The 16,381-nt window shown below is 43.1% G+C and overlaps 1 protein-coding gene across 3 annotated transcripts in view; it reads right to left on the minus strand.

Moving 5' to 3' along the window:
• Nucleotides 1-24: 24 nt before the first annotated feature.
• LOC112226914 (disks large-associated protein 1-like) overlaps nt 25-16,381 on the minus strand; it is a 129,075-nt gene continuing 112,718 nt past the window's right edge. For all 3 annotated transcript variants that reach the window (XM_024391582.2, XM_024391583.2, XM_024391581.2), the window contains exons 7-12: nt 5,829-6,223; nt 5,457-5,542; nt 3,918-4,357; nt 3,621-3,712; nt 3,358-3,510; nt 25-1,507 (exon numbers count right to left, since the gene is read on the minus strand). In XM_024391582.2, coding sequence (XP_024247350.1) covers nt 1,292-1,507; nt 3,358-3,510; nt 3,621-3,712; nt 3,918-4,357; nt 5,457-5,542; nt 5,829-6,223 — 1,382 coding nt within the window. In that variant the 3' untranslated portion in view covers nt 25-1,291. The remainder of the gene's footprint in view (nt 1,508-3,357; nt 3,511-3,620; nt 3,713-3,917; nt 4,358-5,456; nt 5,543-5,828; nt 6,224-16,381) is intronic.

Raw genomic sequence — 16,381 nt, forward strand, 5'->3', positions numbered from 1 at the left:
CACACACACACACACACACACACACACACACACACACACACACACACACACACACATACACACACATACACACACACATACACACATACACACACCACCAGCACTAGGAGACCCTGATTTGACAGACTGAATTTCCATCTCTTCCTGAGAAATAACAGAGCTAAGCCTGCTCAACCACAGTCACATGGCATTCCAGGAGTCCATTTGGGATTAAACTAACATACCAAGAAACAGTTTACTAATACAATTAAGCCACTGAACTTGCTACTGGAAAGACATTGTTAAGAAATTAAACAACTTGCATTCCAGATGTTTTTTAGTGTCCCTCTCTAAGTGTTTAGGGTATTTCATATTGGGTTGCTTATCACCACAAAGATCCTCACTTGTCATACAAATCTACTTTAGACACCTGTCTGAATTTACAGAAGGTAAATCACCAGGATGAGTTAAGTACATGTATCAAAGAAAATTGTCTCTAGTTGTCCTTGTACCATTAATGATTAAAATGTTTAAACAGATAGTTGCTTATTCTAGAGAATCACTATGTCTTTACAATTGACAGCATCAGCAGAAAAAAACAACAGAATTGGCTACAGAAAGGAAGGCATCCTCTTTATCTAAAATCTCTGATCTTTACAGATGGGACTTCAAAACCAAAGTGTTCAGTTGTTTTACACATTTACTTGATCTGATTTCAAATGAATATTGCTTAAGCATAATATACCCTGTTCGTTTGCCAATTATGTTACAATCCCCCCCAAAAATATTGAGAAGGTTGAATGGGGCATCAAGCAAGGGATTCTGTTTGGCCCATGCTTAGGTAAAAGTAAAAATAGCTAAAGAAACCAAATACTCAAACATACTTATTTGCTATCTTTTAGGATATCAACAGGTTTCTACATTGATTAAGAATGCTATACATTTCACAAGATCATGATTTATGTTACTCAGGTGTGGGTAAAAGTGATACACTTTTTAAAAGAAGGATCACGAAGGAGTCATCTTCAAGCGAGGATCTATGTTACATAGATGGAAACAAGACCAGGATCAAATTTGTGAGAGAGACAAGAATATGAAAGAAACAACTATACTGTTGGCATTTCTCTTCCCACTACAGAGAAAAGAGTTAGTGTGGTTATATTACAAAATCTGTGTGGGTCTGTGTGCTCACAGGAACCATACTGTTAAAAAGCATATGTGTGCATTTACCTGTGTGTGAGATCTAGCGGTGTGTGAGATGTAAGTGAATCTGTCTGTATGGGTAGTGGTGAAGGTGTGCCTGCCGCGGAGCTCATAGCCTGGTCTGGGCCTCAGGGATATAGATCTCGATGCTGTCTGCACTCTCGGTGGCTGAGTTCTGCCGCACCGACGCGGCTCGCTTGGCGGCCATCAAGCGCTTGCGCGCATCCAGCCGCTGCTTCTCTGAGCTCTCCAGGGACCTATCACGGGCCAGGGGAGGGTGACCTTTTGGGGGTTTCTTTGGCACAGGAGGGGGGATCCGTCTCTCCTGAACAGGGATGACAAATAGTCAGTTAGCCCTCGGGGGGAGGGGGGACAGGAGCGTAGACAGCATTAGTACACCTATAGCAGCACACGGCTAGCGCTACAGATAGACAACCACACACGACGCAGCGGCGGGGGGGCGACTGACTGCATGAGGTACGGTGGCCCAGCGAGGTCAGGCCCCGTGGTGCGTGCCAGATGGAATGACTTCTCAAAACCAGCTCACTGTCGACAAGAACAACAGAACAAAAACATGGAGAAGCGGTCAGGAAATCAATAGTATAAGATGCAACAGCCATGATACTGTACAGTAACAACATCTTTACAGTCGCTAATACAACAAATGACAGGAAATGGCAACATTCAACTTTTGGGTGTGAGGTGTTTCACTGTGTTAAATTATTGTGTATAAAACTGAATGAATATGATGGTGTATAAAACTATTGATGGCGTATAAGTTGTAATGTGTGATTCACGCCATGTGAAGCACTTAAAGGTATGCGGTATATCTCATAAACCCTCACCATCTAGACCAGTGGTCACCAACCGGTCGATCTCCAAGGTATTCCTAGTCGAGCACCAAACATTTCTGTAGAAACCCCAATGATAAAGCCTTGCGTTCCTATTTTTATTTATTTATCCATGCTGTTGGCGGTAGGTGCACTTGATTCAGAAGCCCTAGTGCCGGGAAGGCAAAGCGGTCCCATTTTTTAACTATTTCATGTGTCTGAAGGGAGAACTCCATCTACCCAGCAGGCCCAGAGAGCAAATCAAGTGCACCTATAGGCCTACCACTGGCCAATCAAACTGTCTGCACAGTTTCATCAAGCCATAGACTGTAAAAAGAAGACTGGATCGCACAGCAAAATCCATACTGTGACATTTCAAATGGTTTAAAAACATGAGACTCAACGAATACAGCAAAGAGCTGCTGTTTTCATGAGCAAAAGCTCATGTTTAAGTTGTTATTCAGTAATGTCAACACTTAAAATGCACATTCTCCCTACTTCCACTTACGCTACAAACAGCACTGCCGCTGCATTAAAGCCTCTAGCAAAGTGTTCCCAGAAGCTTGCATTGTTATTATTAGCGGCTTGTGTCTTTTTTAATATCAGTAACATGGATTGGTCCATGAGGCAGAAATAATGCAGTGCCACTTGAGTTTCGCCATCAACTGAAAGACTGCGTCCCCTTTTGTCAGTGGAGGGAGGGACAGCAGAGGGACAGTGATTCGGGTGAGAGGCAGCCTCACTGCTGCTCTCTCCCTCCCCTCAGACTGACCATCAGATGCAGGCCATCAGTCAGCTGTGCCTCATAGGTAATACAACAAAGTATCTATTACCAGTGTGATCATATACCTCAATTTAAAAAATATATAATTTAACAATAGTCTGAGAAGAACAACATTGGCAGGGCAATTCAAGCATTAAAATTATGCAATGATAATGTTTTGGGTGTATAGCCTACTGCACAAATCTCATTGCTACAGACCTGTTTTAAAATGGTTAATGTTGCATAGGCTTACGTTAAAGTCATGTTTAAAAATAATCTGAGCGGTAGATCTCAAATTGTATTTTGACTCATGAAGTGATCTGGACTCAGAAAAGGTTGGTGACCACTGATCCAGACAAAAGTAATTTGTTGCCAAACCAGAGAAAATTATTGATACAGTATGTTATTAATAAATAATAATTGTGAAGTTTACAACAGCAATACTAGATCATGCAATGAGTTGAAGCTACTGATTTGTTTCTGCATGATCAGTATATCTTGGCTGGTCGGAATGATGAGCTGAGTCTCCATTGACTTAGACAGCACAGACAGATACTAGCTGGTCCTGGATGCCTGTTTTACCTTTCTCTCCGGGGGGTCCAGGGGCTTCCAGTTGTTGGCCCTCAGCTGGTGCAGCTCATCAAACTTCAGGCTGATGTTCTCGATGGACAGCTGGAGCATGTCCCAGAAACCAGCCAGGTCCTGAGAGATGGGCCGCGGGCGGGCGTTGGGGTTCTGATCCCAGATCAGTAAAAAAGGGAAGAATGAAACAGAGTTTTACCTCAGATTTTATGCGAAGAACAGGGGGAGTCAAAGGAAACTGAAGAACTAGAAGAGTCGCACACCAGGTTCTCCTCACAAAGTTCCCGGAACTGCTGGAACTTCTGTGACATCAGGAGCTGAGCACTTCCTACGGCAAGCCTCATTTTCCCCAAGACTGTAGAGAGGAAGATAATGTAAATACAGATCAGATCACACAGGGAGAAATCAGAGGACTGTCTCATTGTAATGGCTGGAATGAGGCCACCTAATTGTACCTATCACAAGTACAATTACGCACAACTACGCGGCACTAGCCTCCACTGCTCTCACACAATTGTGATAGGTAGTGGTGTAAATGCTTTTGGACAGGCCAGACTCACTGTCATCCGGCAGGTCGTTCTCCTGTTCGTCCTGCTTCATCTGTCTGCACCAGCCCTTCATGCGGTCCGTCTCGGCCTGCAGCAGCTTGAGGAACCAGCGTCCGTCCCTCTGGCACACAGACTTCTGGACTACCTCCAGGGGATCTTCAGTCACACTGTCGATCCAGGGGTCAGGCGGGGGCAGGATGGACGGGTCGAAGCACACGTCATCGTAGTCGTCTGAGGTACAGGCGTGGTAGTGGTTGCCCGAGCCCTGGATGCTGACGGTGGAGGCAGAGGCTGGCGAGGTGGCGGCTTCGCGGGAGTACTTGCGGGACACAGAGCCTGAGAACGGCAGGTCTGTTTCTGGGGAGTCCAGGGGGCTGTCTAATATGTCAGGCATGTCCAGGTCTGCCTGTACTGCTGCCGTTACACTGTTGGAGCGGATGAACTGCCGGTATCTGCCAACAGGGGGAGATATACATCAGTGCTCAGTCTGAGGTGACCTGACTAGGAAAAACTTGAACCTAATTTAAGGCTATACATAAGGTGCAGAGCTTTTCTGGCCAGAAGAACTTAAGGCCCTGCATTTGCTCTGAAACTACCAGTACTGCAATATTCTATTCTCCATCCATTCTGATGGATGGAAGGTTCATTTTACCACATTTTGAGCCAATCCATGGTACCATGAATGAACATCCCACACAGAGTGTTAGTGTGGGAGGTGTACAGAGACACAGAGTAAGGGAAGGGAAGGGGCCCTAGGCTGCAGTCATCACGGAGCAAGCCTACTACTCTAAAACACCCACCAGCCATGACTATTCCTTTAGAGGGAGCGCCCTTCACTGCAGACACAGCAGAGCTGTACAAGAACTGCCTCACGATGCCGATGACTATCGCTGCTATATTTGTCCTATACAACACATAGGGTGGAGCAGGACACACGTAGCACAAGGAAGAAATATACAATAAGGTGTATAACGTGAATAATTTCACTCTGATTCATATTCAAACTCTCACAGTCTTTAGTATGACTAAGCTGCTGTAGTGGGCAGTCAGTGCTCCTCATTAACAGACAGAAGTTGAAGAAACCAGCTGCAGTCAGCTACTTTAAAGTCTACCCAAACTATTTCTCCAACTTCTATCTCCAGTATCAAAAATGAGAGAATAATCTTCTGAGTGAGAGTAGGCGTTTGGTTTGCCTCATCAGACTGCAGTCGCAGGTGAGCTGGAGATGACTCAGCTGAAGTCACTGAAGAGGCGTCACCGGCGAGGCCAACAGACAAACACAACTCACTCACCATTTCCCTTTCAGAGAAACGGGGCAGGAAATGCCATAGTTCCAAATGTCTGTTTTGCTAGCGCAGCTGTTCCACCGTATTAACAACCCTAGGCACAAGCTGCTTCTCCCAGCAACCCTTAACTCACTTAGTAACAGCCTTCATTTGTAAATGGATGGCTTTCTCTGGACATTCACACAAAAAGGTCATGAAGGCAAGAAACAGTGAAGGACTGACATTCTGAACTGACTGATAGAGAGAAAGCGAGAGAGAGACTCACCCCCTCTCGTCCTCCACCTGGACCCCAATTGATTGGTACTTGGACTGGTCCTCCATCTCCAGAGCTTCCTCTTCTGGCCCATCCACCTGGACATAAAATTATCCAAAAAACAAATTCACCTATAAACTAGACATCTATTTTTCAGTCACTACAATATCCAGAACACCAGGGTGAAGTAATATAAACATCTGCCACTAGAGGACAGTATAGAGCAAGAGTAGAACCTGTTAACTCAGAAAGGGGATGAGGATCCAGTCTCTCAAAACTTGGCTCGTGTGTCAACTAATTCATTTCTTATTATTCCCATATCAGATCAAACAAAATGTTAAACGACACCAGAAAAGTGGTTGTGAGGTAGTGTCTACCACAGACCTGGATGCCGATGGACAGCTGGCACTTGGCCCGCCTGGCCTGCTCCTTCCTGCTGTCCTCAGTGATATGGGACAGGGCCGAGGTGGTGGTGGTGATGGTGATGCTGCTGTTTGCAACATGCTGGCTAGCAGGGCCGTGGACCTGGGCGTTGGCCGCCTCAATGGCTGCCGTTAGGGCCTTCATGCTGTCAATGCTCTCTGTGGAGTTAGACAGGCCTGACTGGATGGTCATGTCTCCCTGCGGGTGACTATCCCTGCCCCCTTGGCCATGGCCATCCATGTAGGCATCCTGGGCCGACTCGGTGCTGCTCTGGGCTGTGATGGAGATGAAGGGTTTGGAGGTGCGGGGCGGCACCGGGGGAGGGGTCTTCTTATAGGTTGTGATGCATGATGACACTGTGGGGAACCATGGGAGAGGTAAAGTACTTGCGAGGGGGATATTTACCACACACATGTCATAGCTTTCTAACATATCAAAGTAGGAATGTATATTCTACTCTCCCGCTGTGGACAGGTTTTTGATGTTCTCATACACACAGTCAAATCTATAGGTGATCAGGGGAGGGCAACAAGTCTCATTGATGAAGAGGGAACATGTTCAAATCTAAAAAGGTAATGGTGATAGTAGTGGTAGAGATATGCGAGCAAATTTATAGAAAGACATGAATAAAACACAAGGGTTTTTTATTCCTACTCTTTCCACCTCTTTTTCTCTACCACCCTCACCCTCTTTTTAAAGTTTGTGATAGCTTGTTTTTGTGATGGCTTACACAATCTAGTCAAGAGTTAACTGCTCATTACAAAATGTGCAATTACAGCAAAAATAATGAGGGTTAGTCATTCATGTAAAAGTAGAGGGAAACACCAAAGCACAGCAAATGAACAGCCGTGGAGTTTCTCATAGAGTGCGGAACTGTGAGATGGTAAATCATGCAACACAAATGAGCAGACAGACAATACTATGCATTCGGAAAGTATTCAGACACCTCAATTTTCCCCCATTTTGTTATGTTACAGCCCTATTCTAAAATGGATTAGATCTACACACAATTCCCATAATGACAATTCAAAAACAGGTTTGTAGACATTTTTGCAAATATATATTTATTTTTTAAAACTGAAATATCACATTTACGTAAATATTTAGACCCTTTACTCAGTACTTTGTTGAAGCACCTTTGGCAGTGATTACAGCCTTTCTTAGGTATGACACTACAAGCTTGGCACACCTGTATTTGGGGAGTTTCTCCCATTCTTCTCTGCAGATCCTCTCAAGTTTTGTCAGGCTGGATGGGGAGCGTCGCTGCGCAGCTATTTTCAGGTATCTCCAGAGACGTTCGGTCGGGTTCAAGTCCGGGCTCTGGCTGGGCCACTCAAGGGCATTCAGAGACTTGTCCCAAAGCCACTCCTGCATTGTCTTGACTGTGTGCTTAGGGTCGTTGTCCTGTTGGAAGCTGAACCTTCTCCCCAGTCTGAGATCCTGAGCGCCCTGGAGCAGGTTTTCATCAAGGATCTCTCTGTACTTTGCTTCGTTCATCTTTCTCTCGATCCTGACTAGTATCCCAGTCCATGCCACTGAAAAACATACCCATATGTGTGCCTTTCCAAATCATGTCCAATCAATTGAATTTACCACAGGAAATTGAAGAAACATCTCACGGTTGATCAATGGAAACAGGATGCACCTCAGCTCAATTTCGAGTCTCATAGCAAAGGATCTACATACTTATGTAAATAAGGCATTTCTGTTTTTATATTGAGTGAATTTTCCAAAATGTCTAAAAACCTGTTTTCGCTTTGTCATTATGGGGTATTGTGTATATTGCTGAGGATTTTTTTTAGTTTTCTTTCATCCATTTTAGAATAAGGCTGTAACATAACAAAATGTGGAAAAAGTCAAGGGGTCTGAATACTTTCCCAAAGGCACTGTACAGTACAGAGAAAAACGTTGTACTTCTATCCATAGAAACATCAATACAGGTCCAACTGTACATCAATACAGGTCCAACTGTACATCAATACAGGTCCAACTGTACATCAATACAGGTCCAACTGTACAAGAAAAATGCTTTTCAATTGAGTTCTTAAATGAATGTTTCACTTGTGAGAAATATTGGGATCGTCTCCAGCACATATTAGATATTTTATTCCATGGCAAGCTAACAAAGTGAGGTGTCTGTGGAGGAATGATCCATGTAGGGCGGCAGGATACTTATGTTACGTCGATGGAGAGAGTCTAGGCCCAGCCCCAGGATTCTGTCTGCTTTGACAAGTACTTCAAAACGCAAACTCTGACAGGACTGAATAAATAGCACCATGCCCTCAGACCACACAGAAGCAAAGAACAGTCTCTCTCTCTCTTTATCTCTCATACACAGACACGCACCAACTCATGATCTCTTTTGACATCGCCACTTCTAAAACTTTGACGATAGAAATCAACTGTCTGGCTTTGTTTTTGATGAGCGATGGCTGGCAGGGAGAGGGAGAAGGAGCACACAGACACCACCAGCTCTGACAAACTGTGGAGCTTATTAGTGTGTAGCAGTGACCCCGCTGCACTCCGCCCCCTCTGCCCTTGGACCCCCCCTGGCCCTGCTGCCTGTACTGTATCTATTACACACACACCTGACAAATCTATAGCTAATAACAAAACCATAATTTGTCACAATACTCAGAGGCAGAAAACACATTATGCTGTTAAAACAATAGCCTCCTAGTAGCAGGTCCTTCCAGGGTTGTGTATGACATATACTCCCCTCCATATGCATTTGGACAGTGAAGCTAATTTATTCTTAATTTGGCTCTATACAACACCATTTTGGATTTGAGCTCAAATGTTTCATATGAGGCGGCAGTACATAATGTCACCTTTTACTTGAGGGTATTTTCATACATATCTGTTTTACCATTTAGAAATGAACGCTCTTTATGTATCTAGCTCCCCATTGGAGGAAAACATAAGTATTTAGACAAATTCACTTATAGTGTCAATGCTACATCAAGTTTGCAACTATACAAACTTGTTGGATGCATTTGCAGGTTGTTTTGGTTGTGTTTCAGATTATATTTTTTCCTAACAGCAAGTGAATTGTTAATAAATGTATTGTGTCATTTTGGAGAAACTTTAATTGTGAGTAACAATAGAAGATGTTTCTGAACACACATACCATGGTTATGGATATGATTATGGATAATCATGGTAGCATCCACATTAATGTAGAAGTGTTCAGAAAGTTACAAAAGACACAAAGATCATTGACCCACCCACCCCACAAAAAACAAACCTCCCATTATTGGTAATGGTGAGAGGTTTTGTTTTGTTGTAGCCTCTAACCTTCTCACTCATCATTATTAATTAATTAATTACTGATTTGTCTTAATCATGGCATTATCTGGATTCATTCAGAAGTGTTCAGGAACATCTTATCTACTCACTGAGAAAGAAAATTACACCAGTCATCACTCAGTTCCTATTGGGTAAAACATGACCCAAAAGTTTTTAGGACTATCCAATCTAATCATCACATTAGGAATGGCGCACGTGTGCAGACGGTTTAGGTTCTTACACGGAACCCAAATCGGCTGCGCGCGTGCGCCATCATGCATAAGTGTTTTTTGTCTCCCCACACCAAATGCGATCTTTTATTTATCAGTTAAGAACAAATTCTTATTTTCAATGACGGCCTAGGAACAGTGGGTTAACTGCCTGTTCAGGGGCAGAATGACAGATTTGTACCTTGTCAGCTCAGGGGTTTGAACTTGCAACCTTCCAGTTACTAGTCCAACGCTCTAACCACTAGGCTACCCTGCCGCCCCGATCATGACACGCAGGTTAAAATATCAAAACAAACTCTGAACCAATTATATTAATTTGGGGACAGGTCGAAAAGCATTAAACATTTATGGCAATTTAGCGAGCTAGCTTGCACTTGCTAACTAATTTGTCCTATTTAGCTAGCTTGCTGTTGCTAGCTATTTTGTCCTGGGATATAAACATTGAGTTGTTATTTTACCTGAAATGCACAAGGTCCTCTACTCCACCAATTAATCCACACATACAATGGTCAACTGAATCGTTTCTAGTCAACTCTACTCCTTCCAGGCTTTTTCTTTGACTTTATATTGCAATTGGCAACTTTCATGAATTACGTGCATTACCCCCACCGACCTATTTTGTCTTTCAGTTACCCATGTGGGTATAACCAATGAGATGGCACATGGGTACCTGTTTGGGAGTTGCAGGACTTGCAGCGTGATCTGCGTCAGAAATAGAACTGACTTCTATGTTAGCCCTTGGCAACGCAGAATAATATTGAATAATATAGATATCTAAATTTATTTTGCAACGCTCGTGCACGCCACGCAAGCGGTGTAGTCAGCCTGTTAGAGGACACTGACACTTCTCAGCGCACTGTGTGTTAGTGACCACCCAAAATTTTACATGTGATTCTACATGTAGAATCGGTGCGCAGTCGGTTCATCAAATTACGTTCAGTATTAAGTACTTTCAACCAGCAAACACCATTGGTGTGTCTGAGCCCTAAGTGTGTGTGTTCCCTCCCTTATACACAAGAACAGACCGAAATACAGAGATGGATGTGTGATAGAGCACACGAGCTATGTGGAATTCTTATTTTTTTTGTATTCAGCCATGCAGGTAGAAGTATGTAAATTCTTGTGAGTCATATCGTATGTCTATGTTTATACGTTGCACATCTGGCTTCAGGGAAGAGAACACTCATTAGCTAAGTACAGTGTTATGCGCCATGATCTAATCAGGATCTTCCTACAGTGGAAACAACAACCAGAGCAACAACAAACATGGCTGCTTACAAAAAAAGTGTTACTTGAGTTATTGATACCATCCTTACCTTCACTATTCTCTGTCACCAGCACAGTGTGGAAATTAAATTAAGATATGATTCAATTAAGATATAGGTAAGAACCCAAGAGAACGGATGGAGAACTTGAGTGTGTATGACTCAGCGCCTTTTTATTGAGAGAGAGATAATCCATCATAATTGCGTCAGTAAGAGCTAAATATGAAGATGTAGGAGTAGGTCACATATGCTATAAACCACGCTGGAGGTTACTGTGGACCAGGGCATCCATTGTAACACAAAGTACCATGACAACCATTTACCATGACAACCATTTCCTTTTAATTGCCCACAATGTCGTCACTTTCTTCTCTGTGCGAGCCCTGGTGAAATGTGAAAAGGGATATGTGCCTTGTTGTGCTACAGTGCTGTGCCTCTATGCACTGTATCTTTTTAAAGATCTCCATGGTACTGTACATGTTCTGGTTCACGATGTGAAGCAGAAAAACATTAGAAGACTACAAAACAGCCCCAATCCTCCACCGCCACTGCAGGAATCTATAAAAGGATCCGCTTTAGCTCCATAAAGCCATTGGACTAACTGCTAAACATGTACTGCAGTGCATAGTAAAGATGATCCCATATTAACCCATGTAACATGCTTACAAACCCTGTCATTCAGGAATCTAATGCCATTCCTTATCCATTTTCAAATAATAATAAAAAATCTACTTCTTCCCATATGCATCTCATCTCGTCTGTTCCAGTCCGCAGTAGGAAGTAGCTGTCAACAGATTCACAGTTTCAGCAGAATATTCAAGTATTCCTTGACAGGGTCAGAGTGGAGGCAGAACCCCTCGTGTGTTTTGGCACACGCAGCGTCAGCGGAAGGAAAGACGGGCTCATTCATGCCCTGCTAGGCTGGAGGTTAACAGTGGTTGACAGACAGGCAGGAGCCAGGGCAGGGCCGGAGGGTGATGAATGAGGCCTTCTAGCCGTAGAACACAGATGGGTCATTCACCAACGGTGTTACTCAGGCTGCCTTGGGGGAATGATCTCAGTCCATGGGGGACTTCTTTCTGGGAATGAGGCATGGAGACAGGCCCCACATGACTCCGATCTCCAGCTATAACCAGTGTTGTTTACACTGTACGACAGCGTACATAAATAATAGTCGAGGGTAAGATGACGGCTATTTGTAATTCTACTGCCGTGCTTGGCTTGCTGGAGATGAAGGTCACTATTTTTTAAATAGTTTGTAAGTGTAAATGCATTGCCTCTTGAAGAATGTATTATCAGCTGGCAGTTGTAGAAACACTGTAAATGTCGCTGAAACACCTGACTACACTAGAACAACTAGTGCTTTGAGAGTGCTTTCTTTCCCAAAACACTGATCCCCACACTGAGTACTACCAGTACCTACACTCTATTCTCTAAGTCCAGGGGACATCCTCTTGTAACAGCTCTGACTGCACAACTCCTGAGCTGTAATAGTATCCCCTCCTCATTTCGATCTTTTTCTCCTCATCGCTCACTCCTCTGCTGTATGTATGAGCCAGCAGGAGTCCTAGGGCTCAGCTTGCACCAGTATTACACAGATGTCATGTACAATCACCCATATCTACTCTCAGCAGCAGCAGCACCCACACCCACTCACCGCTACACACCAAAGGCCTCTTGGCATCCCATCATCTTAGCTGTTAAGGGAAACACGTCAATCACACACATCAGTCTCACAGATTAGTAAGGATGGGAGGATGGATGGAAAACACTTTCACAAGTATCATGGGATTAAGAAGCTTTATATCTGATCTGCCGCGTACCGTATGGAAAAATATAGCCTCGCTTTCCAGGCTTCCTCAAGTGATTAACAAGACTTGGAAGGATGGCATCACAAGTCTAGTAAAATATGACATAAATAATCAAGAATCACATGGTAATTCATCAGATAAACAGAATCAATTTTATCTGACCTACAAGGCTTCCTTGTAAATAGCATTCACCTAAAATAACCTAGAAACCTGAGTTACAACTTTGAACTATGCCCATCTCCTGCTTTCCATTCCCTTAGGCAGATGGTATGTCTCAGGGAGCCAGACTCAGAGCCATGTACGAGGGGTAGAGGTGCCCTCTGAATGTCAGCACCAACACTCCTCCCCATTAGCTCTACCATAAGACTCTCTCTCTCGTACAGCAGCGTATAAATCTCTCACAGCACCATGGCGATGAGCCATCACTGGGATCGCCCCCTTCCTCCACTGCACACCAAGCGTCAATGTCAGGGCCTCACTCTGATGAGCTTGGCTCTCTTATTTCTGCCTCAAAACCTTGTGGACTTTCTTTTTCACAAAACCTTGAAGACCAAAAACATTTTCCTCTCAAAACATTGTGGACCAAACCCCTTTTCCTCTCAAAACCTTGTGGACCAAACCCCTTTTCCTCTCAAAACCATGTGGACCAAACCCCCTTTCCTCTCAAAACCGTGTGGACCAAACCCCTTTTCCTCTCAAAACCTTGTGGACAATTTCTGTTGAACTGTGTTATTAGGAGAAGAGTCCACAAGGTTTTGTGAAGAAAGGGTTTAGGTTCACACGGTTTTGTCAGGGCTGTACGCTCCGGTTTGATTCCCTATTCTGTCTCTACTCCTCACAAAACAGCTTATGACGTTGTTGCTGCTGTTTTCAATTCACACACAAGCTTATCAAAGGATGTCGACGCCCTGTGTTCATATTAATATAATTATATATTTTTAGGCAGAATTATCTACAAAAAATTGAATGGCTTGTCTGCCTTTTTGAAATGGGTGGGGAAATTATAAATGGTGGGAAAGTAGGATATCAGAGATGCAGATAAGTCAAAGCACAGAAAGGGGAAGTGATTTGCATGGGCTTTAGATGTCTTAGCCTGGCTCTTAACTGAGGGTGACCTCTTTCAGGGCCATGCTCCCCTAATGCCTAATTAATCTGCTGCCTCATTAGAAATCTTCTTCAACTGCTTTTATTTGATGTGGACAAGGACGTCATAGGACAGATTATCGAGAATTGATGAAAACGTATGATGCATAGACAATAACATACCTGTACAGCTTCTGTGCCCACATACAATGAAACATAGTACCACTCTCAAGCCCGATATCTAACATGCAAACTAGATTTCGGCATCATGTTCAAACTTATGAGAGCAGCCTCTGATCCCCCCCACAGCTCAAATGTCTAGAGATGTTGTGGAGAGCTGACGGCAGAGTCGGGACAGGACGCAAATGCCAGCTTGATGTTTTCACTCAGACCCAACGGCCATCGTGAAAGATCAAATATTCCAGAAACTTCCCTCCACACATTTTCTCATCTAGGGTTGCAAAGCTACCGTTAATTTACCAATGTTAATGGAATCTCCAGTAACTAACAGGTAATCTATGGTAACTTTGGCAATTTATACTTGAATAACTTAAAAGAAATGTATTCATATATTCTTTTTTATTTTTTATTTTTTTACATCTGTGTCCATATAGACCATATGGTCCAAGAGAAATTTGTCCAATTAATGAAAAAATGATCTAATCAACAATGGCATTATTTTTTTATTAACTCTGAAATTCTTTTTTTCTAAACTGCCACCAGTTTGGCACATAAACATTTACAACAAAGACATATTGACATCGTGAAATAAATAATGTGTATAAAATAAATAAAATATTTTTCACACGTTTTTCTTTCTCTCTCTTTTCTCCACTCGCTCAAGCAGCTCTCCTGCGGGTCCAGCCCATATGTCTGCCTTGACTACCCCCGGGTGCAGAGCAGCAGGATGGAAAGTAGCGAGCTCACATCTTCATTCAGACATGCAGCACCAGCAAAGAGTTGGAGGTGGAGTTAAAGAAAGCCCTTATTATTTATCTGTTTCAGATGACTGTACCTAGCTTATTTTTCATCAACTATGCATATCTGAAGTCTTTTGTTGTTGCAGTACTGAAGCATTATACGTTTTAAGAGCTAAACGAGAACATAAGCAAATGGCTCCTTTATTTTCCCAAGACAACTCAACATCAGTTAGAGAGATCTGTCCTTCGCAGTTGTGTTATTATTTCATTCTACCTCTGCATGGTAGCAGCACTTTCATGATTATCTATAAACTCAACAATTATTTTCAAACTACATGTTTTAATTTAAAATATGGCAAAAATGGTCCTGATGATCATTTCCTGGGACTACAGAGATGTCTCTTAATGTTTCATCCTGGGAGGTCAAACAGAGCCTTGCTGCCAGTGGATTGCCACTAGGAGAACAAGAATTCCCAGAGGAACAGTCAAACTAGGTTGCAGGAAGTACAACTCAAATCAGCACTGACACCTGGGACTCATCTGATGGGGCAGTCTCTAAGTTTGATAAAGTCCTTTGAAGCATTTCAGTGAAATTATAAAAACAAAGACATTTTTAAAAATAAATAACTTGATAAGGGAATTAGAGAGGGTCCTTATCATATACACACACTTTATCTCCGAAGATATTGTATTAATTACAGAAAATGTGTTTTTTTTCTTGTAAGTTGTTCTTGTAAGGATTTTCTTCAGATCCATTAACCACGTTTGAGAAATTAGTGCCATTTCCAAGCCTATTACACACACCAGCTCGGATTTAAAATGTTCTGTATATAACAGTGATTTAATATACCAATATACCAGGGAGAGACGATCATGTTCCTCATGCTGGACTGGACCGGACCAGGCAAGCAGCCATGTTTTGACCATAGCACCAATAAAAGTCATCTCCTCTCAAAGAGATACAGTGGTGATAGGCCTCAGGCTCAGCTCTACTTCTCCTGCTTAGAGCATCCTCAGGCTTAGTGCTGCTATGATTGTGTGTTGTGTGAGGGTGGTGTATGTTCTGGGAGTCAGGTGAACATACTGTGATCCTGTGGAGAGAATCTTTCTTGACATTGACCTTTGCTGGTATGTGCTGCCCTGACAGTGTTGGTACAGTAGATCAATGTGCGTTGTGAAAGTGATAAACACAGACCTGTGGTGCTCTTGAGCGTCTCCATAGTGGTGGTGGTGGTGTGAATTATAGGCGTTCCAGGGGAGACATTGACCTTTATTGGTCTATGCAACGCTGACAGTAGTGTTTGTTTTTGCTCTTGAGGGTCTAATCGTGGTGGTGGATAGAGAAGACACTTCCTTTTGCTACAGTGGTATGACAGAGCAGTGCGTGTTTTGACTCGCCAGACAAACAGCGCAACAGATCAAATCAAATTGTATTGGTCACAAACATATTTAGCAGATGTTATTGAGGGTGTAGCGAAATGCTTGTTTTCCAACAGTGCAGTAGTATCTAACAAATCCCAACAATACACACACATCTAAAGTAAAATAAGGGAATTAAGAAATATATAAATATTAGGACAAGCAATGTCAGAGTGGCATCGACTAAAATACAGTATATACATACTGCTTTACTCATTTCATATGTAAACATTATTAAAGTGACTAGTGTTCCATTATTAAAGTGGCCAGTGATTCCATGTCTATAGGGCAGCAGCCTCTAAGGTGCCGGGTTGAGTAACCGGGTGGTATCCGGCTAGCTAACAGTCTGATGGCCTTAAGATAGAAGCTGTTTTTCAGTCTCTCGGTCCAAGCTTTGATGCACCTGTACTGACTTCGCCTTCTGGATGGTAGCGGGGTGAACAGGCTGTGGCTCGGGTGGTTGATGTCCTTGATGATCTTTTTGGCCTGTGACATCGG

Source organism: Oncorhynchus tshawytscha, linkage group LG28, assembly GCF_018296145.1.
Source record: "Oncorhynchus tshawytscha isolate Ot180627B linkage group LG28, Otsh_v2.0, whole genome shotgun sequence".
NCBI classification, from domain to species: Eukaryota; Metazoa; Chordata; class Actinopteri; order Salmoniformes; family Salmonidae; genus Oncorhynchus; species Oncorhynchus tshawytscha.